This window comes from Canis lupus, chromosome 3, assembly GCF_048164855.1.
Source record: "Canis lupus baileyi chromosome 3, mCanLup2.hap1, whole genome shotgun sequence".
NCBI lineage: Eukaryota > Metazoa > Chordata > Mammalia > Carnivora > Canidae > Canis > Canis lupus.
The window spans coordinates 87,535,371-87,561,391 of record NC_132840.1 but is presented as its reverse complement, the minus strand read 5'-3'; the positions used below and the strand labels follow the sequence as shown (position 1 = coordinate 87,561,391).

Below are 26,021 nucleotides of genomic sequence, written 5' to 3'. Positions count from 1 at the left end.
TCCGGGCGGGAAGACTGGGGCTCCCCGGCGCTCCGGAGGGCCCCGTCGCGGGGCGCGCCCCTGGGGCTCGGGGTCCTCGCCCCCGAGGCCGGGAGGGGGGACGCCGCGGTCACAGCCCCCGCGCCCCGCAGCAGCCCCCCCCGGCGCACGCACGGCGCCCCCGGAGCTCGGGGTGGGGACGGAGGGGGCGGTGGCCGCGGGCCCGGGGCGCGCTGGCGGGAGGGGAGGGGAGGGCGGAGGGGCCCGTGTGCGCGCCCGGGCCGGGGGCCGCCCTGCGCTCCGCCCGCGCCCCCCGTCCCCGCGCCCGCCCGCCCGCCCGCCCGCGCGCTCCCCGCGCTCCCCGCGCTCCCCGCGCCCGCGCCCCCCGCGCGCTCCCTCCCTCCCTCCCTCCCTCCCTCCCTCTGCAAACGGCGGATCCCGACCTGCTCGGGAGTCAGCGCAGAGCGAGGCAGCCGCGGCAGCAGCAGCACCAGCCGCCCGAGCCGGCCGCCGCCGCAGCCCCGAGATGTGCCGCCCCGCCTGCTGGGTCGTCTTCTCCGCCACCACCGCGCTGCTCTTCATCCCAGGTGCCGGGAGGGGGGCGCGGGGGGGGGACGGACCCACGGACCGCGGACCCACGGACCCACGGACGGACTGCGCGCGCCCCGCCCGCCGCGGGAGCTGGGTTCGAGAGCTGCTCCCGCCGCCGCCGTAGTCGCCGCGCGGCCCGAGCCCTGAACCCGTGGGGCCTGCGGGCGGGAGGCGGGTGGGGGGGCTCACCTGACCCGCCGAGACCCCCCCTGCCGCGGGCCGCTGTGTCCGCGACCTCCCTGCGGGGCCGCGTCCTTCCCGGCCTCCCCTCCTCTCCTTACCCTTCCACCAAATGGGCAGATGGTGCCGCTGGAGCCCAGGGTCCCCGCGTCTGCGCGCGCCCCACCTGGGAACTGGGACTGCCCCCCCCCGGGGAGGGCTGGGGGGGTCCGGGTCTACCTGCGTCCCCTCCGCACCTTGCCCCCCCCCCCCCCCCCCAGTGATTTAGATGTGGTCCCACCTAGCGCGGCGGTGACTTGCTTGGGGAAAACAAATCTGCGGCGACACACAGGTAAGATGCTGCAATCCTCCCCGAATGAGCTTAGTGGAAGTGTTGCAAAACCCAACACGTTTTCCTAGATTCGGTGATTGCACGCGCGCCGCTGGCGAGCAGACGCCTGAACGCCTGCAGGCTTCCTTCAAACAATGCTGAGGGTCTGGCTCCGCGGGCCGGGGTTTTGGGCAGCATCAAAGGGTCTGCGGGGTTTCCGTGCAAAACCCCCACCCCCTGGAATTCCCTTTTTCCCTTCTTTCCCCCACATCGAGGTACATGCATTTGGGTAAACACTAGCTTGGATGTGCAACCCCACACGTATGCACACACACACACACACACACACACACAAATCCTGGGATTCTGAAACCTTCCGTGTCCTGATATTAGGCAGATCACACAATTTTATATTTTTATATTGAGGATCACTCGGCTCTGTTTTATTTTTTATTTTTTATTATTATTCTCAGGAAATGAGAACCCTGAGTATCCCTAAAGCTACCAGCGGGGAAAAATAGAAAAATGAAAGTTTGCCGGGGAGAAAGAAGAGAGAAGTGACTTTAAAAAAAGAGATTAGAAATTCCTTGCATGATGTTTTTTTTTTTTTCTGACGCTTTTTAAAAATCATGTTTTCCCTGTGGCAGAGCTGGGCTCCGAATTGCCGTGTCGCTGGCTGTTCCGTAGGCTGAGAAGTTCAGAGAGCGGGCGCCGGCTTTCTCCTTCCGGATGCCAGGCGGGTGGAGGGTCGGCGGGTTCAGGGGGGCGAGGCAGGGCAGGCCGGGGCGCTCAGTACCCGCTGCAGCCTGGTAGGGGGAGCCAGGTGGGCGCGTTGGGTGCACCGTGTGGCAAGACAAACTTTCCTGTGTGTGCAAGTCCCCTGAGTGCCAGGCGGCCGCAGGGCCTCCCTGTGCTGGGGGCTCCCTCCCTGTGTGGGGCCCAGGCGGGCAGGGCCCCCACCCCAAGGGCTCTCCGCTGTGGGCTCGCTCTTCTTCGGGCAGGACTCAGAAAATCCCGCCTCCGGAGGGGGTGGCGAGCCCGGCCAGCTGAAGCTGCATTGCAGTGCACCCCGGAGGAGTCAGGGTGCCGCCTCCCTCTGGAGGTCCCGCGGCACCTGCACCTGCTGCCCACCGCTTGCCTGGGGGTGTGGACTTGGCCCTGGAGAAGCCTCCAGCCTTGGCCGTCGCGCCTGCCAGCGTGGGCTGTGGAGGCCGGGGCAGAGCCCGGGAGCCTGGGCCGCTCCGGTGCTAAGGGTGCCCGAGGGCGCCTGCGAGGCCGCCCAGGGAGCGGGGAAGGCGTGCGGCAGGGCCCCGGGGAGCCGAGCCAGGCCCTGGAGCTCCAGCAGCGCCGCTCCCGGACTCCTTCCCGCCTCTCGCACTGCACTTCCTTCCTCAGGTTCTTAGACTCTTTCTTTGTTTCAAAGGATGCTTTTTCTCCCACCGGGGTTAATGCCGGCTTGTTAGCCACCTGCTTTTCATCGTGTCTAAAGGCGGAGGCTAAGGTCACGGTGAAGCCCCATGCCCCTTGACTCTGCCGCTTCCTACGGCTTGGCAACCGCGTCGCATCCCAGGATAATTCTAAGGCTGATGTTGTGTCTTGGCGCCTTCCAGGGGGAGACCGATGGCCGTAAATTGCTTTTCTAGCCTGCATCTTGAGGATGGGAAAGGCGGTCACAAGTGGAAACTAGAATGACACCCCCCCCCACCCTCGACCCCCACCCAAGACAGGGAGAGGGCCTAGGTTGACAGTGAAAGGGTCACGCCCCGGCTCAAGACCTTGCTGAGCCCGGGAGCCTTGGGGGCCTGGGTAGGAGGAGGGATGGGTCTGTGCCGGATCCCGGGAGCTTTGGGGAGTCCTGGGTAGGAGGACGGATGGGTCTGTGCCGGGGGGCCTTGCTGATCTGGGGTCAGGCGCTTTGTGGAAAGATGAGTTACTTGGGGGAGGAGCCCTGAGAAGCCTGGAGGAAAGGACATTTGCATCTCAATCCCTAATCCTGGGTCAGGTTGGGAGGTTCAATCCCATTCCCCTGCCCACGTGCCAGAACCCTCTGAGGCGTCGCTGTAAGGCCTAAGTGTCCAGGCCTGTAGCCCTGACTAGAAGCCCACCTCGGCCTGCCTTTTCCTCTTCATCTGAGCCCCGGTGGGATGGCCCTGGGCTGGGGTGGGAGGTGTCGCTGTGCGTGGAGGCCTAGGCTCCGCTCCCTGGAGCTCAGCACGCCCCTCCTTTCTTTCTTCAAGTTCAGATGGTGCCCCCCCCCCCCCGCCCCCTTCCCCTTGGCCGCCCTGCTTGCCCCTTGGTGCGTGACCCTAAGCAGGGCAGTTGGCCACGCGTGTCCCCGTCTACCTGCCTGGACCGAGTTGGGTCCCACGCACGGGTGTGTGGGCGCGCACTCACGGCCACGGCCACGTCTTCCGTTCCTCCATCAGGCCTGGTCTGAAGGCCCTGGACTCGCGTGGACAGCTCTGCAAGGCACGCGGCTCCTGCCCCGCATGCGCCTTCTCCGTCTGCCCGGAGGGACGAGCCCTGGGCCTTGGGTAATTCGGGCTGGACTGCTTAGCTTTGGGGTGGGCCCTGGGGGGGCTCTGCAGCGCAGCTTCCGTGAAGCCTTTCCCATCCCAGAGCCCATCACCTGCGGGGGGCTGAGGAGCTGCCTAAGGCTGCCTGGCGAGCTGGGGGGCCCAGGAGGAGAGCCCGGGGCACGGAGACTCCCAGCCCGCAGCCCCACCATAGATTACAGGCCAGGTGCAGACAAGGACTGAGCATCAGCTGTGATCAAGGCCTGGTCACCCTTTGGCAGTCGCCCCTGTGGCCCTCAGTTCCTTATACATGATGGACACGTTAATAAGGTCGGACTGCACGCTGTCGGCGCTAGGCACCGGCCCCGTGGCAACAGCAGGCCTGGGAAGGAGACCTGTCGGTGGCCTCCTAAAGTGGCTTTCTCGGTGGCCTGGAGCCAGGTGGCATTGCCCAACCTGAGGTTAATCGGAGCTCCCGGATAGCTTGAGGTCCCCGTGTGTGGCTTCAGACCTGTCTGCTCTGTGCTGTCTGTCATTCTGAGGACCTTCTGCGTGTCCCTGTAGCCTGGGAAATCACAGAAGGAGGCTCTTGAGGCCGTTGGCACTGGCCTGGGTTTGTGATGTAGCAGCTCTGGGCCTGGGCCTCGCACGGCAGCTGCTGACAGCTGCACCCGTGCTCGTCCGTGTCCCAAACCCGCATCACGGGGCAGAGCGACAGTCCCCGGACGTGGGACTCCCTGTAAACCTCCGAGAGCATGAGCAGTGGGGGGCTGAGGCTCAGGAGCTCCTCGAGGTTCTCTGGCTGGCCCAAGACGCTCTCTTGAGTCTCAGCCCACCAGTCTGTAGAACGGGTCCCGGCGATACCCGCCGCTCGCTTCCAGGAGGACCAGAGTGGCCCACGGTGCGAGTGGCGTGAAAACAAGTTGAACGTTTCTGAGTTCTTGTCATTCGAAACCCAAACCAAAGCGCCTCATTGCGGTCGCTTGGCAAGAGGGCAAAGAGAGGCCTGCTCAGAGGAGGGGGCGAGAAGGGCCGCCAGGGCCAGACCAGCTCACCTGCGTCCCTGTCTTTACCACAGTGATGAAAATCAGCCGAATACAGTTCATCCACTCATTTATCCGGGAAGACAGGTTCTAATTAAACAAAATTTATTAAGTAAGATACTCTCCTGCCCCAAGAAACATAGATCCAGTAAAACAGGGAGTTGTTCCGCATCTGCCTTTCCGACTCGCAGTGAGACGCGTGTGGCGCCCTCCGCGGAGCTCGGGGGCCTTGGTGTCCCCGCTCTGGGAGACGTGGCCCCGGGGTCCCCGGGACGTTGCTGCGCGGCCCGGGGGCTGCTGTGCACACGCACCTGTTGATCCGCCCCGGGTGGTGCTGGGGGGCCCGTCCCCCGTGGCCCGGGTGCCATGGCCTTCCTGTGCCTGGCTCGCTGGGGGGGGACCCGTGGCCTGCTGCCACCTGCTTGCAGCTGCCTGGGCCGGGGACAGAGGACAGAGGGGGAGCAGGCCTGGCTATTCCTGTCAGTGAGCTCCAGCGTCAGCCCGCAGATGGCCTGCGGCTGCTGACCGGCCAGGCTGGCAGGAGCCGTGCCTGTTCGCGCCTCTGGATGCGGATCGGCCCCCTCCAGACGCAGGGGCTGCGCGGGCGCCGGGGAGGAGACAGGTTGGCATCACCGCGGGCGGCTTGCTCTGCCCTCCCAGTCGGTCCGGCCCTGCGCTAGACACCAGCTCCTGAAGACATTTGTCCCTTTTGCCTCTTTGTGCCTCTGGTGGGAGGCTAAGACTTGGGCCTGAAGGCGGGGCCGGGCACGGGCCCACGCCGCTTGGCAGGTTCCCGCGGCCTCAGCTCTGCACTGGAGGCCGTGGTGCAGGTAGGCCTTGGGGCGAAATCCAGAGAACTTGCGAGGACGGAGCCAAATGAGATCCTATAAGCCGAGACAAACTTTAAGACCATTTGCTTACTGCTGCCTTCCTGTCGGTGCAAATACACATCCACTGCTCTCCCACCCTCCTTTCCTCATGTCAACAACACACACACACTCACTTGCAGAGGAGAGTTCACTACCCTCAGAATCACATATACAACTTGGGAAAGGAGGCAGGCCCCTTCCTCTCCTCATCCATCACCACCCTTTCAGGCCCCCCCCCCCCTGCGGTGGCCTCCGGCGCTGACCCCAGGGGCACTGGGGGCAGGACACAGAGCCATGACCAGGCGTGTGTGAGTGCTTCTCCCTAGTGACGCAGGGACCCCCTGCACAGGGTCCTGCCCGCCCCTGTGCCCCAGAGCCCATGCTGGAGGCAGGCCTGCGCTTGTTTGCTATCATCTCCCTCCCACCCAGACCCCTTGGTGCTGAGACGCTAGGGACTCCCCTCTAGTCACTAGACGAACTTAATTAAATGTTTGCAAAATGCTCTGAGACACCCCTGGGCAATGTGCTGGGTAAGTGCGGAGCATTATCATTATGATGCAGGCACATTCCCTTTAATGAGCAGAGATGCTGTGCAGAGAGACCCCTGGAAAGGCCAAGATGAATCGATGCATTAGGACACAGGCCATTGATTGGAATGGCTGCTTGTATGTTTGTGGGGGATGATGAGTGACAGTCGGACGACAAACTCCAATTCAACGTGGAGAAAACCAGCACGTTTGGCATTTCAAGGCACAGAGTCTCTGAGATGGCCCGAGTGGCCATTTTTGAGCCTTTATTCCCAGGGACTTTTCACAGTCTTTACCATTCACGGGCGTTTGCTTAGTGCTCATACTAAGAATAACCATGGTCCCAAGCTTTACGGTTTACCTGGAGAATTTGGCCTCCTTTGTTCCTCAAAGTCATGGTGACGTAGGTCAGGCACATACTGCCCAATTCCGATCTGATCTTTGCTTTGCTTAAAACTCGAGGTAGACTTCTGGTTGCCTTTAGAATAAAGTCCAAAGTATTCAGCATGGTCCACCGGCCATGAGCAGCCCCTGGTCTCATATATTCTCCCCTCACACCTCTCTCCCCTCCCAGCTTGTGGCTCTAATAACCGCTCTGGACTTGCTCAGTTCCCCAAATGCACCATGTTCTTTCTTTCTTCAAGGGCTGCACTGTGAGGTTACCTGAGCCTGGAAAAACTCTGATCCTCTTATCATGCTTTTTCTGGCTAAACTTTCATTCCATCCTTCAGGGCTCAGCTTAAATACTGCTTCCCAGGAGAGCAGAGCATTCTCCATGCTCTAAACTAGGTTAGATCTCCCTCTTTATTATGCAAGTCCATGACACCAGGTTCCTTCCAACACTGTGAGTCTGTATATTTTAAAGTAAATCTTTTTTTTTTTTTTTACTTCTCTTTCCCTCCCTAGACCATGGCCCATAAGGGTAGGGAACACATCTGCTTGTCGTCCAGCACATCCTCTGTGCCTAGCACAGTGGCACTTATTAAACAGGTGCTCCAAAAGTATTTGTTGATTGGATGAGTGAGTGCATGAATTGAATGGACAAATGAGCAGGTAATCAGCCAAGGTCACACAAATACCAAGTGTCAGCTTATCTACTCAATCATTCTGTTCCATCCCACTGAATGCTCAAAGGCAACTGGGACCCTGGGTCTCAGCCTGCCCATCCGCTTCCCCATCTGCAGAGTGAGGACAGAGAAGCATGGAGATGCGCTCTGCTAATGGGAGATGGAAATGTGCAAAGAATGCTTATAATGATTACTCACTCCAGTGTTCATGCTTGTCAATAAACACCAGCTCCGAGCTACCAACCAAACACACACAGCAGCTCAGAGTGGAGCTGCGTGTTTCCAGATCTCACATCACATGTTGCGACAGACACAGTGATGTCTCACTGACAGTGAGAGTTGTTCCATAAACACAGATGTGGGCTCTGATGTGGGTTATTGGTTTAATGCAGACCCAGATTACTTAGCAGATCTAATCAGGATGTCTGTTGACATGGCCCCAATTATTTGAAACGTAGAGTCATGCCCGCGGTGCCAAGAAGTGTGCACTGTACTGATAGAAGGAGGAATTGTGTTGTTCACAAAAAGTAAAATGTTGGGTCATGGGTAGGAAGATGCTATTAGTGTTGGAGTGAGTTGTTTGAGCAAGTGATAGCCATCAAATGGTCGATGTTTGTATGGAAAAGGTATAAAGGGGCTCAATGGATCTGAAGAAATTGACCAAGGTCTTTCTCATTTCTTGCACCCGGTCCTTTTTTGTAGCCTTGCCGATTTCAGACCCACCATTTCATGGCTGTGGGATTGGGAACAGCAAGGATCCTGTGTTGTTCATCTTGGAGTGCTCTAAGTGCCTAGCACGTTAGCTTATTTGACCTGTTATTTATTGAGTGATTACCATGTGGCAAGCACTCTGCTAGGCACTGGGAGTGCGATACCTGAACAAGGATTTTTATGGTCCCTGTTCTTGTGAATTTGACAGTCTAGTGAGTGAGGCAGACACGCATCAAATAAATACCCATAGGGTTGTAAATCACAACTGAGATAATAAGGCTTTGGAAGGTGGAAGCGTATGCCGCTACAATTGCCAGTAAGGAGGCCTAATCTTGCCAGGGAGGCCAGGGAAGGCTTTCCCATGAAAGAGACAACTGGGCTGAGATCTGAAGGATGAAGAGTGAAAAGTATCCAGACCCAAGGGAGGGGGCAGAGGAAGGGGCAGAGTGAACAAGACATGCAGAGACAACACGGCGAAAAGAATCAGAGGACATTCTACTCGGCTGGGGTGGAGAGGGAGTGAGGGTGGTGCAAGGTAAGATGAGAGAGCTGGGAAGGGGTCAGAAGGTGCAACCCCACCTCCCACCCAAAGGTCATGTTCATTGTTGTGGTTTTTACTCTAGAAGTGATGGAATATCACTGATTGACTCATGTGGTGGGAGTGAAGATCACGAATGGATTAGAGGTGGTTAAACACGGAAGGAAGGAGGCCAGTGCAAGGCCACCACAGTAGGTCAGATGATAAAAGGCTGGCGATGGATGGAACGGGGAGATGCGGATGACTTGAGGACCTTTAAGGGAATGTCATAGGTGTGTCTTATACGTTTGAAGAATCGAATCTAAAAGTAAACCCACAATAAGCACTGACAGCCCTTGGAGGAGCATTGAGAAGAGTACCGGTCCTCGAATTCCTGCTTGCACGCCATCTCCTTCTGTTTAGGTGTAATCTTGCTGCGAGATAAAGAATAGACTGTTTTTGGAAATTCCTTCATTTCTGGAAGTCTAATAATTTCAGCTCCTTAACTGGTATCCTCTCAAGGGTTTAATGGGGAAGCTTAAGATTGTATCACTCCACTCCCCAATCCATCAGAAGGATTGTGAAGAGCTCTAGTTATGTTAACTGCTAGATTCTGCCCCTGATTATTTCCTCCGGGAAGAAATCAGGCATTTTAGAGGAATTTTGATTGGACTTGAGTGATTTTTGGGCACGAAGATACAACCATTTTCCAAATATTATCATGATGATAGGAAAGAATGCATGACCTCTCCCCAAGATCAACCACCTGGATAAATTACAATAATCTATTTTGAAAAGTATAGGTCATTGGCACTGAGAGGGCCACTGGAGGTGGCCTAATTCATTCCTTTCATCTTATAGATGAGGACACTGAAGCAAAGGGAGTCCAAGTACCTTATTCAAGGTCACATTATCAGATGTTGACTGAGCCAATGTTTGAACACAGAGTTTTCAATAACCTGTGTTCATAGCCTGCCCGGTGTCATTTCAGCGTGAGAGTGAAGGGCCGAACTGAACTTTGTCCCCCCTGCTCATACACTATTGGAAAATGAACTTGTAACCTTGGCCACTACTCTGTTTCCCTGAAGCTCTCTCATCTTAGTGCACAAAGAACATCGTGGAACAGGGCAACTCCACAGTATCTTTTGCCCAACGATTAAGGTGAGGGGTCAAGAAACAAAAGAGAAGCCTTGTCCTTTTCAGAGGCTTTCTCATACTTTGAAGGACCTTTGTAACTGAACTGGGAGATGTCTTACAATCAGTCGTTTCTTGATATGCAGAATGATATCTGCTGAGGGTAGTACATTATCAAATTTCAGATATGTGTCCACCTGACTTGCTTGGCCTAGACACTATGAAAAGCGACTGCCTTGATCATTACTATACCATCAAAATATCTATTTTAAACTTATCTATTTGGTCTTGGCTCTGAACTAAGTAAAAGAAACTCCACACTGAGAATGCCTGAGTCTCTATATTAATGATTCATGTTTAAATGGTGACTCGCAGCGTACAAAGCACATCATGTACATCCTAACTATCCTGTATGCTGGTGAATGAAGGAGCCAAAATATCCCGTTCTCTGTGCTTCCCCACCCCTACACTATCACACTGCTTTTGCAATGGACAACATGGGCATGGGTGCAATCAAAACAATAGGCTCAAAACAGCTGTAGACAATTGCAGAATGGAAAGCAAGAGTTCAAAGATATGCCAGATATGGCCAAGGGTGAATGCAATGATGTATGGAAGATGGTAGGATTGCTAAAACATGAGGGTGGTAGGGCCAAGCACCTATGGGCGTTTCTGTTTCTAGGGAGATAGGCCTAAAGAAGCCTTTGGCTTCTCTGAACAAGCCAATCTTGTTCTTTTGAACAGCCCAGTGCCAAGGGATTTCCTGTTCTCCTCAAAGAAAGGAAAATGTTGGAAGAGAGAATGTGGCAGATGGAAATAGCCCGTCAGCCTACGGGCTCCAAGGGAAGTTGGAGTTTCCTTGGGAGTCCCCCTGGCTTCATCCCATGGAGGAGAGAATGCCCAGTCTTACTTGGCACTGGGGTAGATGCCTCTTTGGGTGAGGCCCAGATGGGAAGGGACGATGAAAACCACTATCAGGATTCTGTATCTTTCCCTGATGGGCCTTACCCTCTTTTTGTTTGGGGCAGAGTCTTGGAAGTAAAAGGGAAATGCCTTACAAAATTGCTACCAATTTAGCTCCTGTGGTGTCCATGAAGACTGGACAGCTTCTTTATTATGACTTGGATGACTGTTTCTTTCCTTGTTCCTTCTAAATTATTTGTTTCTGAAGTAGGCAGTTCTCTACCATTACCTTATGGGAGCTCATAAAAGCACTGACCTAGCAAGCAAAAGACATGGCCTTGTCCTTGCATTTATGAACTGGATGGCCTTGGGCAAGTGGTTCAACCTCCCCAAGACTCTTAATCCTCTTTGTAAAACAGGAAAAAAGAATGGCTTTTCTTACTTCCCAGGGTGGCTGGAAGGGTGGTAAGAAATGCCTGATAGATGTGCTCTCTTGGAAATGCTCTACAACTCCAGGTTGCCAGGTCTTATTGCATCACTTGGGTTGGCCATTTCTGTTCTGGGCATTTCTGTCTTCTTTTTCTGTGTCAATGTCCTTACTCCTGATTTTCTGTCTTGCTCTGACTGTCATGGGTTATGGTTATAATCGGCAGTGGAGCACATACCAAATTGCCTGTAACATTTGTTTTGGAGAAGGAGACCTATTTTAGGGAACTCCTGCATTCACTTCTCTAGTCTTGAAGTAATGTTTGGTTGGTTTTTCCTTTTTGCCATGGAGACCACTGGTAAGTGCTTTGTGTTTCCCCAGCTGAGTTACTCTGGCCCTGCTGAGAACAAGAGGTCTGCTTTTTGTGTTGGGATGAAAGAGACCCAGATGGGGTTGAGAAGAGCTCTAGCATGGAGCCCAAAGTCAGGGAAAAAAAAAAAAAAAAGGGCTCTTAAGCCCTGTGAGTACCAGGCCTGGGGTGATGACCCCCACCTCCTAGACATGCTATCACAACTTAAACTAGAATTTCATGGAGCAGTGCATTAATGAAGAGAATACTTTTGTGGGAAGAGGGATCCTCTTTGGCTCCTCTAAACACATGCTGGAGAGGGGATTGACTTCTTCCTCAGATGGGCTGATTAGTAAGTCCCTAGAAATTAGATTCCTCTTTGCCCAGGCCTGAGGGGAAACTATACACCATCTCAGGTCCCCACAGACCCATGCAGCCTATGCTGGGCTGAATCCAGAATGAGATCCATTGATTCACTAGTGTAGCTTGAGTGACGGAAAGGGGGTAATCTCCTGAGTCACACACCTGTCTTAAAACCCTGCCCTAACCTGACGTGCTCAGCTTAAGTAGCCTCAGAAAAAGAAAAAGACCCAGCTTGAGCGGAGGTGGTGGAGTGGCCCACAGTTCTGAAAAGGGCTCTTGAGACCAAGAATCCCCTAAGTACACTGCGCTTGATAAGTCTTCCTGTCCATGTTGCTGGACTGTCTTCTGAGTAGCTACAGCCTGTGGACCTTGATGAGAAGTAGGCCCCAGGAGTAGAGTAGAGCTTGCCCAAACCTTAACCACATTCTGAGTCTTTGTCTCATCTGGGGTAAGGTAGGGCACTGCTCTGGCTCCCTTTTGGAACTAGAAAAAAATCATTTTTCATTGGATTTTAATATCTATAAAGATCTATGGAGCAGCTTTGGATGGGCAGACTCAGAGAGGTAGGGCTGCACCCTTTAGCTTTGATTTTGGACCATTCGGTTCCCAGCTCCCAGCCCTGGGTCTCCCTCATGTTCATCCGAAGCTGTGTTGACGTGGTCAAGTTCCACAGAAACACTGGATGCCAGGGCAGAGCATGAAAGTCAGGCATATCTGCTTACAGATTGGAGGTACAGAGAACCATTGACATTTTCACAGGTTAGACTTCCAGATACGCCATTAAACTCCACGTGCCTGCGAGGGCCACACGTACCAAAAAAGGGAGCAAAATCAGATTTTATGCTGTGGTTGAAGAGTAGAAGTCATGGAAGAGAGTTCAGGGGGATGGGGGGGAAGTCAGAGATGCATAATAGTTTTTTTCCCCCTGTACATGAATCCTACGTTCTCTATTCCTTTTTATTTTCAATTCTCCATGATAGCATTTTTCTACTGTCTTTTGATGACGGCACCTGGGAAGAGGGTGACTGTGATAGATTTTTTCAATGAAAAGAAAGCCCTCCAGTATAGCTTATCTGTCTGCTGTAGCTCCCAGATGTTGGTCACAGGGTTTGCTTAGCTATGGCAGATCTCTCGGGCCTGTGATTGGACTTCATTTTGCTCAAAGACATGGAGACACCAGAAATCTTTTAGGTACTCTCTCAAAAGTCTTCAAGGATTGAAGACTTCATTGAACATTTGGGGGTAGATGGCAGGGCCAGTGTGAAGCCAGGGAGCAAGTGTCAGAGCTAGAAGGAGAGTTAGAAGAAAGCGGATCTAGGCATTGTTGAAAGTCAAAGACAAGGAGGGATAAAGATGAAGCCCCAGACCCACCCAAACCAGAGGGTGCAGCAACAGAGGCAGAGGCAGAGGAGGAGACAGCCACCCAGCCAGTGGAGCTGATAATGCCTCCGGGAGAAGGAAATCCGCCTCGAGGACGCTGCTGCCTCAGAGCACAGTGCCTTCCTTCCCCATGTCGAGGTGCTGTAGGGTGACTTTCAGCCACTGGGGGAGACACCTCTGTGGGCAGACTCCTGCCCGAGGCATCAGAGGGCGAGCCCTGCAGCTCAATAACATCAAAGACCCTAAGGGGTAAGCACAGGGCATTTGGGTGATGTGCAACAGCTGCCTGCCTGCCAGCCTGCCCGGCTTACCGCCACCCAGAAGCGCACCTCACTCCATACCTCCTCCGGATTAATCGTTTCAGCTAGGAAGTTAACCACCCTCCTCTTCTTGGTTAAGCTTTATTCTTTTGTCCAAAGCCTACAGGTTTGGTTGTAGCTAAGTAGGTGGGACTCTATCCCCCATTCTCTGAAAAAAAAAAAAAAAAAGTAATCTCTTTTTGCTTTTGAAGGTTGTGTCTCTGTAACATCAGAAGCAGAAATGTCATGGGACTCCACTTTGGAGCGTGAGAGGAAAGTATTGCTTCCTGGACCTGTGGTCTTCTAACAGCCTAGGATGTTAGAAATAGAAGGGGATTTAAGAACTCTGTAGTCTTCCTTGCTAACCTGGTAGGTGACGCTTCCCCTGGGGGACACCCTTGCTTGTTCCCTCCCTGCACTCACCTATGGCTACAAGTGTCCTTTTAAAAGCTGCCGTCGTTATTCATCTACTCAGTTCTGCTAGGAAAATCCTCCAATCTCCAATCCCCTCTTCAGAAATACTTTACTCTTGCCTAGGATGCTTCCCCTGCTCAGTTCTATTGCCTGGCTCTTTCATAGCTGTTTGGACTCTTCACGCTGATGGCTTTGCTCAGGAGCTTGCTCAGCTCTAATTAGTTTTCTTCCCCCAAGATGATGCCTCTCCGATCACGTCCTGCAGCTCCATATCCTGCTGCCTATGGTGTTCTATTTGTGTTGTTCGGAGCCCTAAGGTTCTGCAGCAGCTAAGTGGGTGGGAGTCTATTCCCTACTCCCTGACTGCAGCTGCCCTTAGCAACCAGAGTAGCTTCACCTTCACGTGTTTTGTACCATCCCTTTTTGCTATTAAAAAAAAAAAATTAAGACCCACTGTATTATCAGGTCTCTGAACTTCTTTGTTTTAAAGCATGTACACACAATGCATTTGTTTATGTAGAAATGAGAATATGTTGCTGCTCATATGGGATGACTAAAAACATAAGACAAAAAAGAATGAAGACAGGAATTCTAATATTCCTTTCCTTCACATCATTGTAACATTCAGACCCTCCACAGGGGCGAGCACCCCGTTGAAGCCCACTGCCCTAGGTTGTACTATGTCCTTGGGGTTAGAATCCAGACAGAAACGTCAAATCGCCCTTGGCAAAAATGCTTCTAATGGCTCAGCTCTGGTTGCTTCTCTCTCGGACTTAGAATGGGGATGTGTCCTTGGCCACAGATCACTCTGGATATTGGTACAATACGGTTGCTATGGAAGACCCCATCCTGGAGCAACTGCGATGTTCTTCAACAATGCTATTGTGGTAAAAAAAAATTAGTTGCATGTCAGTGGATACAGACCACTATCAGGAATATTCTCTTGTTTATCCAAAAATGCTATTGAAGGGAAATAAATGCAAAATAATCTTTAGAAAGAGAAAAAGCTGAAGACAAGGACCAACCGTTCCAAGTGCTCATGCTTCTGTATTTCCAGAGTTCTCGCTGAGTCCTTCTGTGCCAGCTCTTCTGCAAGGACCACCTACTGTAGAGACACTGAGGTCCTAGCTTTCCTGACTTAGCTTGAGAAGTACCTCTTCCTCTGAGGAAAAATCCAGCAGAGGTAGAGTTAAAAGAGATATTTTTAGCCGTAGTAATGCACATATACAGAAAGGACTAATGATAAGGAGAATTGGAAAGGACACTCTTTCCTGAGTGTAGTTTTTATCCTCAGGCAACTGAAGTCTTGTCCCTGCGTGGGTGGCAGCCATGAGAACGTGTCTTTCAGATCTTTGGCTGCAGTAAATATGATTGACCAAGTATCCCAGCCTCTGCTCTCTCAAGCCCATTGCTGGGTTGCCCTTGAGGCCATGTTTCTCCAGGCGGTGCCCTCAGCCAGTGGCAAAGTGGCGTAGAGGTACTAGGTCAGGTCCATTCTTGGTCCTGCTGGTCAGCTTTGACGTGAGGCTCCCCAAGGGCCTTGCCAACATTTTCTTAGACCCACAGGGCATTCTCTGCTTCCACCAGACTTGCTGCCTACCCCCTCCCACCCCACTGCCACCCCACGAACAGCTCACTAGGGAGCAGACTGGCGCTGCAGTCTGCTGGCTCTCCCAGGCTTGCCCACTTCCATTTCCATTTTCTCTCACATGTGTTTCCCCTAATAAATGTCTTGCACATTTAGTCCTGCCTTGTTGTCTGGTTCTTGGAGGACCCAGGCTAATGCGGCGCTGCTGGGCTGACAGAGCTAACTAGGTGTGCAAGCCAATGTTTTGCTCCACATTCTAAACCTTCCTAGTTTGATGTTATACCATCCATCCCACTCTGTGGAGCTGAGCTAGGACACATGGGCAGCACTGTGAGATCTGTGCAGTTTTCAATACCAGTAGAAACTTGCTTTTTGGGGGACTCTCCTCGGCAGAATCCAGGAGCCCTTCTCCTTGGAGGCCCTACTCTGACTCTGGAGTAAATAGGACATTTTTTTAAACGTGTCTCTGAAAATTTATCACCTGAGTTCCTGGCTTTTCTGAACTGATAATAAAGATGTTTCCTTTCTCCCTTGACATAGTTTAAGTCCATTTGGAAATCCAACCCACACCTTACATCCATTCCTCATTTTCCTAGTTCGTTATCTGGAACGCATTGACTATGCAACTCATAAAGCTGGTTCAACCATCCAGTAATGCTTCAGTTTGTAATTGTTACAGTTTTGTCTTAGCTTCTCAAACTTGGTTTTCTTAATGGTCCCATTGCCTGTTTTTTTAATGTTGGCACTATTGACATTTTAGGCAGGATACTTCTTTGTTGTGAGACTGTCCATGCGTTGTGGGACCTGTAGCAGCATCCCTGCCCACCTCTATCCATCAGATGCCAGTAGCACCTCTTGATTTGTGACAATCAAAAATGTCTCTAGACATAGACTAAGGTCCCTTGGGGAACAAAGTTGCTCCCAGTTGAATTACTGGGAATCACTGTTCTGTGATTTTAAGTGGTCAGTGCAGTATCCTAGCAACCCCTCTAACTTATGTCAGTTATCTTTCCTACAGTTAATGAAAGATGGACTTCTCTTCTTATTTCATAGGCCTGCACCTCAGATCTATTCTGGTTTCAAATACGTGAGAAGCTTCTAGTTATCATTTTTTGTTTCACTGAAAATTTTATCCTTCCAGAACCTATAAATCAGGTTACCAACTTCTTCATCTGTGCCACGTGCTCTCTGAGAATACTTTACAGGAATGGTTGACAAAAGGAAGATATTTGATAATAATACTGTTAGATATAATAGTAGGCTTGTTCTCTGGGACGGTCCTTATGGATTAAAACAGATTTGAACAATCTAAGCCATAACTATATTATTGGTCAATTTAGCTGGACCGACTCTCTCATGGAGCACACAATTTTTATTAGCCAAACTGTCCCAGCAACTTTTCTTTAGGGCAGAATCAGGTTTTAGGCTATTAGACTTGAGGGTGGTCAGGAGTGAGAGCAACAGCCTAGATACGGTTCCTGTACACAGAGACTTAAAACTAAAATGAAACACAATATCTAGAAATTAGTGTATGTGGATGATGGGTAGACCTGCGTACAGTTGTGGCAGTGGAGTTTTGAGATCAATTAAAAGTATTGTGTCAATCTGAAAATAAAGGAATCGCCTACAAATTAAGAAGGGAGAAGGATGCTAGATATTAAAAAAAAAACCACAACCAAAAAACCCTTGACTAGAATTTCTGGGTTACTTAATGGAAAGGAGGGGTCTTTGGCAGAATATGGACAGTCCTGCCCACAATAATTTTGGTAACAGGGAATGTCAAGAGCTCCAGGTGAGGAGGAGACACAGGTAGGGTGGAATGGAACTGACAGAAACGAAGTAGGGATGTTTGATGGATCCCTCTCTCGTTTTCCCCTTTGGGAGTGACCTGTAGCCCAAAGCATCGAACCCATATTTAAGAGGTCATTTATCTTAGGGCTCCAAACCTAAAGAGCAGCCCAAATGCCTCCCTTTTAAGTAACTATTGCAGGAAGTATATGTGACAATTATTTAACCTTCCCTGTACTGGTTTCTCATTTGCATGCAAGCCTCTTATGACCCCTATTTGCAAACGCCGGCAATGCTGGAGCGCTTAAGATTGTTGCAGATGCCAAATGATGTGATCTATTACTACAGCTCTGGGATATCTTTCTTATGGTCTTGACCAGTCTTGAGGCATCTCTATCTTGCAGGATGTGCTCTCCAATTCCCTGTTGCAGAATCCTTTACAGCCCTAGTGGGATTTGTTGTGGAAGGACTGACCCTTTGGGATTCTGAATCACATCTTTCTTTCTATATTCAGCTGGCCCTGCTGGCCTGATTTCTCTGCTGCTATGTTGTTGACAACAATAATTTTAGAAGCTAAACTGTTAATTTCTGGGATCGAGCTTAGCGATTAGGATCTTTTCAAGAACCATTATAAATGCCAGATTTGGTTTAGGTAAAAGCTATTCCTTGTGAAACTCCACACACAGTTAGTGATTCTACAAGGTCATTTGGGTAACTGGCACTGGTAGAGCCCTTACTTACTCTCTATCAGGCACTAGTGGCTCAGTATAGCAAGATGACTAAGCCAAGGTCACAGTCCTTGAGTGCTCCACTCAGAAGAGGCAGTCCTGTAAACAAACACATTGCAATGTGGTACCTCTGCAGTCTTCTGCATAAACCATCTTATGAAAGCATTTAAAGAAGGAAGAAACCTGGTCTCTCAGTTTCCTCAGGGAGGCTTCCCAGAGTTGGGGATGTTCGAGATGAGGTTTTAAAGGAGTGGAGAATTACTTTGTGGAGAAGCTGACCAAAAGTTCCATTAACTGTATGCATTTATGTCTGGGAATTGACTGGGAAACAGGAAGTAGGAGGTGAAGCGGTGAGAGAGTGGTAGGGGAATAATCTAAGCCTTCCTCCAAAGTGCAGTGTTAAGAAAATGGCAGGACTTTGTAATCCAAGCAATAATGTCCTCACTGTGTTGTGGATTTAGTTTGTATGATTTAAATGTCAAAAAAATGCATGATGGTGCTGGTGAAACCTCCACAAGTTTCTAAATGTCCATGTTATGAATAGAGTCAAAGGTGTAAACAACCTCCTCCCCTCACCTTTTTTTAATGTCCTGGACTTCACACATTATCAGAGGCGTGGTGCATTTCTCCTCAGATTCTTCTATTTTGTTTCCTTCAAGGTAGACTTGCAGCCTCTAGGTGTATACATTCCAGAAAGCAGGACAAGTAATATTCAATTCTTCTTTATGCCTTGAAGGGTTTGTTTTAATTGCAAGGTATGCTCAAATTTCAGGATAAAGGTATATTTGATTGCTCATTGAATTCTCGGAAATGAATTAACATGGCTATTGCTCTTTAACAACATTCACAAATATTGTGGGGACCTAGCAAGAGTCAAGCACTGTTCTAAGACTTTGGGATTCATCAGCGAATAAAACAGAGACTCCCGCTTCTGGGAAGCTTATATACTGGTGGGAGAATCAGATAATGAACAATAGATGTCGGACTTAGGTGCATGTTATAGTATGTTAGAAGACTGGAAATAACATAGAAAAAAGAAAAGTACAGCAGAGTATGGAGACCAGCTTGGAATACTGGGGAAGAGAGTTGTGGTTTTAAACAGGGCAGCAGGGTAGGGTTCATTGACAACGGCCTAAGTCAGCAGAGACTGGAGCAGGGGAGGGAATTTGCCATGAGGATACCTGGAAGGAAAGAGCCTTCCAGGTGGAAGCACTGTTTATTGCAAAGCCCCTACCACGCAAGTGGAGTCTTACTGGGCCTATTCAAGAAACAGCAAGAAGCCAGGTGGAGTAAGCAATGTGAAGTAAGCAAATGGAAAGTAGTAGGAGATGGCAGCTGGAGCAATAATGGGGGACCCAATTATATGAACCTTGTACTTCTCTCTAAGGAGTTTGGCTTTTTCTCTGAGTTAGGTGAAGAGATTTTCCAGATTTTTGAGCAGGGGAGTAACATGACCTTAATTTGTTTAAAAGGATAATTCTGAATGCTGAAGGGTAGATGTAGGCAGACCAGTCAGGGGCTATGGGTGTAATCAAAGCAAAGGATAATGGTGTTTTGAGCTAGGGTGATAGCAGGTGAGGCAACAGAAGCAGATTCTGGCTCTATGTTGAAGGCAGAGCTACCAGGCTGGCATATTGAATATGATGTAAGACAGAGTAGATCCAAGGGGAACACTATATTCTTTTAACTGAACAGCTGGAAGGATAAAGTTGACATCAACTGTGATGGAAATGTATGTGTGGAACAGGATTTGGGGGAAGGACCAGGAGTTTATTTAGCACACGTTGAACCTTGCATGTCTATATAACATGGAGAGAAGACAGTTGGGTATAATGAGTTTGGGATGCATGGGAAGGAGTTGTGTCTGGGGCCAGAGGTCTGCATTTGGCATGTAGGTGATGTTTAAAGTCACAAGGCTAAATGATCATCCAGGGAAGGAACAGAGAGAGAGAGAAGAGAAGAGTTCCAGACACTAAGCTCTGGGAAACTTCAAAATTATAAGAGGTCGAGGAAGTGATTACATAGAAACATGAAGAGTTCATCTCTGATAACATGTGGGTAGGCTAGTAAATGGGTCAAGGCAACACCCAATAGATGAGTGACATGCAAGCCTCGTTAGGCACAAAATTCTTGATCACATGTCATTCCAAACCACTGCAGTGTACAGTGACGTTATTCAGGTACAGACCCCATCCATAATGCTGTCATAAGTATTTAATACTAGGGCATGAAGGGAAGCCTGATACTAGGGGATGAGAAGCCTATATCCACAAATATTGAACATCACAAAGGATCATTGAAGCCAAACAAATGAGGGGACTCATGTCTCAGGTAAGCTTATCTAACTAGGTTCACACAGCAACCTGCAGGACAATCAGGTACAGAAATGAGGTCTAATTGTTCCCAGTTCAGAGCACTTTCCTCCCCACCATCTTCCCACTCACTGAGAGTCTGCTATAGATCATCCCCAAGAAATAATATTGTGAAATTCTGAAAGTCTTTCTTCTCCACATGGAGCAGCCAGGCTTTGAACCACAAACACAAACGAGGGTCTTCCAGGCTGTTGGTCTTGGGCTACATAACCTTGCATCTTGCAGATGTGAATTCCTGCTCAGTGACCAGCTTAGAGCAGGTTGGATGACTGCACAGATCCATACCTGTTTTTTAAAGGTGTAAAATTATAAGCAAACCTTTGCCAGAATTCCTTATGTAAGAACTTCTCCATGTAGCTCCAGCGCTTTTCCTGTAGTCAGGGGTGTGGCCAGGGTGTCTGGTCTGGAGAATGCATGTGGACATGAGGTAGGTCCCAACAGCCTTCAAGAGGTGGTGCCCCACATATAAAGGGCACTCAGTGGACACTTACTGAATAAATGTCCTAACGGGTAGCTCCATCTAGGAGAAACATCTTAGGTAAGTAGGTTAACGGGAGGAGGAAATCGGCAGTGTTGCCGATTACCCGTACGCCCCTGGGTACCTTCTTAACCTCTCTGTGGCTTAGTGTTTCTGCCTAGAAATGAGATTGGAGCTGCTGACTTAGATCAATGGGAGAAGGTTAATTGAAAGCAGTCATAGAAAGCATAGAAGAGGCTTTCAAGACAATCTGTAAACGCTGAATGGCATTGTTCCCGCTGCCAAATTGAAGAAAGGGGCTTTGGGTAAGTCAGGAAGGAAGCGTGGGGCAGCACAGCCTCCTTGTGTCTGTCCTGTCCTCTTGACTGCGTGGTGGTGGGGTGATGCCAAGCAAGAGGTGGAAAGCCCACCAAGCCTCTGCCTCCCACTTTAGAAGCCCTTAGCTCTTTCCTTGCCGTTGGGTTTGTGCCCAGTTGCATCCAGCAAGGAGGGAAGAGGCTGCTGACACAGGCAGATGAGATCTGTGGTGTAAAGCCACAGGAGAGATGTCATTTGACAGCTCTCTCCACAATTATATCCCTTCTTCCCATTCTTCGCTGTGATTAGGAGTCTGGGGCCAGATCCTTACTAAGCCAGACAGAGGATCACTTCAACCCCAGCCCCATGAGCTGATTCCTGTGGATCAAATTTGCAGTGTGGAGTCAGATTAGTCAGGGTCAGGTCTGCTGAGCTTGCAGGCATCTCTCTCCAAGAGCATGAGACCTTTTTTTAAAATGGCCTCACCCACTTCCTATAGGAAACTGGGGGCAGAAGTTCCCCTGGATCATTATGCAGAAAGTGGACACAAAGGCTCCCAGACGATGCCAATGGATTGAATGGATCTTGCTCCTCAAAGTGTGCTTCCCAGACCAGCAGCATAGAAGTGAAGAATCTTGAGTTCACTCCAGGCCTACCCCACCTCTCCAATTTCAACCCAAAGCCCAGCCCAAATACATTTTCTTCCCAGCAGCCTTTCGTGGCCACTTTACCCAGTAAGAACCTCCTTCCCTCTGACCTCCCAGAGCAATGGTTCTCACCGTAGCTGTACATCAGAATCACCTGGGGGAATGTGAAGACCACCTAGAGGCCCACCGAAGCCCTGCTCCCCAAGATTTTGATGTGATTGGTCAGGGTAGGACATCAGATCTTAGTATTTTTTAAAAGCCCCCCTGGTGATCCTAATATCACCAGTTGGGAAAAACTGTGTTAGAGCATACATTATCAGCCCTGACTCATTTGGGATTTTAATGATTTACTCTCTTGACAATCTCTTTTTAAAAATCTCTTTATCTTGTCTCTGTAATTAGAGAGTCGGCTACTTGGGAACAGGGATCCTCTCCTGTTTTCCCAGAGTGAATACACCCTTGGCGCCGTGCAAGGAGCAATAGGAATGAGGATCTCTGAACTCTACTTTCCTGGTGATGCCTGGCTGTGTGACCTTGGTGGGGCAGGGGGCACTGGACTTAGCCTCAAATCATGGACAAAAGAAGGTTGCACTAGATGATCCCTTAAGGTGCTTGCCGGCTCTGATGTTTTGTAATTCTAATGAGCACTCCGAAAATGGGGATTGATTGCAGCCAGCCCACTGCCTTGGAGCCTGGTGTTTGACCCATTTTAGCAGATTGTTGCCTTCCTCCGGCTCCACAGGAGTAAGATGCTGGTGCTTTTCACCTCTGGAGATGTGTCTTCTCAGCTGGATATTGGACCTTTCGTGAGGTCACTTCTACTAAGCCTTGTTCCAGTCTGTGGTGTTGCTCAGTCTGCACTGCAGTGAACAATCGATCAGGCCCTCAGAGTGGACTAGGATGGCAGTAGGAAGAGATCTCCTCTGTCCCGACTCCCACACTGCGGAGCAAAGGGAAAATAGGCACGGTATTTAAATCAACATTCACAGGTTAAAGAAGGGAAGTGGGAGAAGGACCCATAGATGCAGGGACCAAAAGAAAAAAAAAAAGAATCGGAGAAGTCAGATGCCTGCTGGGTTTGGAGGGAGGCAAGTGGGTGCGTGGAGACACTCTGGGAACTATAGACGTGAGTGGAGAAACCTGCTCCATCCAGAGGATGGCCCCACTCCCTAGCCCTGTCACCTTCGGAGGGATGCACAAAATTCATTCTCTGGCCCCCGGCTCCAGCACAAAACACATGGACGGTGGCATTTGCACATGCTGATTAAACAGTAACTACTCTGCAGATTCCAGAATAACATTTTTTTCTGTTTATACGGTTAGGACAATGCCTCTTGCAGGAGCTGTTGTCTCAGTTAATCAGAGATGGTGGTACCACCGTACTGGGGCTTCTGCTAGCCAACGCTTCCTTCCCATTCCTGCCTTCCCACGCGGTCCTCCTAGGATCCTTATCTCCAGCTTATCTGAAATTAAAAAAGAAAAAAAAGTATTGCTAACCCGTTCACACATTTCCTGGGGGATCGTGATGACAGAGCAGGTAAAGGAACAGGAAGTCAAAGGTAGAAAGACCAACTCCTGCTGCAGATGGTGTGGAAGCTTTGGGAAGTAGTGAGCTCATGTCAGCAAAGCCCTCTGAGCTATTGCTCATTACTGAGGCTCTTCTTATATACCAAGCTATTTGCAGACATTTGGGAATTAACCCTCTCACAGCTCTAGCGGAGTGCTTGGCTCTGCTCTTTAAGACTTAAAGTGATTCCAAATTTGAAGTAAACTTAGAGTTAAGATACGTGGCTGTTTGTCCCTCTTTGCTATGGATTGTGGGAAATTAGACAAGACACTTTCTTTGCTGGGGTCTCGGTTCCTTCAGATTGTAGGAAGAAGCGGCAATTTCTGCCTTTGTAATCCGCGGGATTTTTATGTGGGTCCTGAGTGCTATGGATGGAGAGAGAATTTAGAGCACGGGAAGGAATATGCTAATCTAAGATGTTATTATTCTATCATTGTGCTTCCAGTTGGGTTGGTTCATACTCATTAGAGAGGCTTATTTTGTGTTCGGTGAAAACAATGGTCCCTAATCTCAAAGAGGCAGAAAATGGTGCCAATTTCCAATCAATAGGTAGTGGTCCCATGGTCCACTCTGCTCAGTGGGAAGGAGGCCCACGGTTGGTTAGCAATGCCTGTGGAGGGTGTGTGGAGAGGAAGCCGAGTAGGAATTCAACACGCTGGGTCACCATTCCCAAAGGGGCAGGCTCCGTGTGGCTCTCATGGGGGAGGCGGGGGAGAGGAGTGATGATGGCAGTTCGGATTAATGTCCCTTTTCCAAGGATGCAAGAGAAGGATTCTGTTCTCTTCCTTTTTGGGCATCAGTACATCATTACTTGTTAGGGTTAATGTGTGTAAGACTAGGGAGGACATTAAAGGCAAATTTCCATTGGTGGGAATGAGAAACTCAGTAGGTAGACGGTATGCGACTGGAACCAGATTTCTGGTATCAAGTTCATGGTGTCAGTAGGAACTGGGGGCTGGTGAAATAAACAGAGAAGAGTGAGGGGTCAGAGGGCAGCTGGGGTAAAGCGGCAGAGTAAGTGCGTTGGGAGATGAGCCCGTGTGGATGGTAGGAGGCTCCTGGGGTAGGCGCTGAGCTTCAGTAGGATGGAGTCGTGATCAGAGTCTCTGTGTCCCACACCTGGGGCCCTTCCTTACTAAGATCTGCTCTCTGGCTCAGGCTCACGCTCTGGAGAAAACCAGGAGCTGCCCCGCGAAGACCTTTCTGTCCCTGGTCAAGAGCAGTTACCCCCCTGCCCAGAGGGGTTTGCTGCCCCCTTCTCTTCAAGGGCCATCTTAAGACAGTATGCGTCCCCAAAAGACCATTTCTTTATTCCTTCCTACTAGAAGGGAAGCTCTTAGCAGATCCCCAAGATGATGCTGTTACTTTCTCATTTTCCTAGAGACGGAATTCAGGGGTTCGGGGAGGGTAAGTGCCCTTCCCCAGGCCATGCCGGGCTCGGCCGTGTTCACCGGGCCTGTGGCTCAGTCACCGCGCTCCTTACATTTATCTTTCCTCCTCCTTAGGGGGAGTCTCAACCTTTCTTAGTCTGTCACATGTAAGGTCCCTGTTGGCCATTTTTGCTTCTGTATTTTAATGGTTTGGACTAATTTCCACTTTATTTTTGTATTTATTTTAACACAATCACTTATAATGAGGCTAATGACATTTCGTCTCCATGGTGGCGCATTTTAATTTGGTCTCGGAAATGTCAAAGCGATCAGGCAATTTGGTATCTCAAAAACACGCAACGTGGCAGGGACAATAGACTGTTCTCTCCGCCGCTCCATCGCCCTTGCTGTGGCCTAGCTCCGGGCCCCCCACCCCCGTCCCACGGGCTGCACCCCAGCCGCGAGGGCAGGGACAAGGGGCGCGGGATCCCCCCGACACACTTTGCGGCAAGCCCAGCTGAGGTGGGGAGTCAGGTCTGGGCACCCGCGCTGTCTGCATGAGGGCAGGAAGCGGCCCCGGTTCTCCTGGTGCAGCGCTCCTATCGCTCCTTTGTGTCCATCCGTCTCAGCTTTCTCTTGAGCCTCCCTACGGCCATCTCTCCTGGCTTTCCAGATCTTTCCTTCAGGACGTGGTTGGCTGATGTCTTTTCGTGACTACATAGCTTGGGCTTTGTGGGCCTCATAAGGCCTTTATTTCATATGCTTCTTCCTCTTTTTACAACCCCTTACATGGGTAAAAACCGTTCTTAGCTTACAAGCTGCGTGAGTTGTCAGGTAATCTTGGATTTGGGGGTGCTTAGGGAAAGTTTTAGGGGTATTGGGATGAGGACTTGAACACAGGTCCTTTCCAGCGTGGGGTTAATTCGAGATCGGCCTGTAAAACAGACCTGAGAGTTGCCTGAGCCAAGGTGGTAAGTTCTCCGATGGCGCGAGTAGCTAGCTCGGCTCCACAGACAGGGGTGATGTTAGGTTTGTTGGAAATGTAGGGTTCAGGGCTTGAGGGACTCTCCTCGGAAGCCCATGATGTCCCACGTTTGTCCAAAAACAACCAGTTCGTGCCCGGATCTGCATTTGGAGGCCCCTGGCTCTGGACTCGTGGCCCCTCCTCCAGCCCGGGGTGCCAGTGCTGCCTCTGGGCACTGCCTCAGAGGGAAGGGGGAAGGCAGAAGGGGGGAAGGGGGAAGGGGGGAAGTGAGGAAGGGGAAGGGGGAGTGAGGAAGGGGAAAAGGGGGAAGAGGGGAATGGGAAGGAAAGAAGGGGAAAGAAAAGGAGGGGGGAGGGGAGAGGGAGGGGGAGGGGAGGACGTGCACAGTGCCCTGGTGGTGCAGGCCCCCCCCACCTCAGCCCCGCCAGCAGCCCTGCCAGCAGCCCAGCAGCCCAGCAGCCCCGCTGTTGAGGCCTGCTGTGGCCGAGCTGGGAGGGGGTGCCAGCCGGTGGAGCCAGTGGAGGGGAGAGCCCGGGTGGGGAGGGGCACCTCACTGGGAGGTCAGGGAGGTCACTGCCTGACCCAGAGAACGACCCTTTGTGGCTTCCCCCGCGGGGGACCT

General features: G+C 50.8%; 1 protein-coding gene across 1 annotated transcript in view; it reads left to right on the top strand.

Annotated features, from left to right (window-relative positions):
- The first annotated feature begins 409 nt into the window (after positions 1-409).
- OPCML (opioid binding protein/cell adhesion molecule like) overlaps positions 410-26,021 on the top strand; it is a 1,082,947-nt gene continuing 1,057,335 nt past the window's right edge. Inside the window, exon 1 of the mRNA XM_072822751.1 lies at positions 410-566. Coding sequence (XP_072678852.1) covers positions 506-566 — 61 coding nt within the window. The 5' untranslated portion in view covers positions 410-505. The remainder of the gene's footprint in view (positions 567-26,021) is intronic.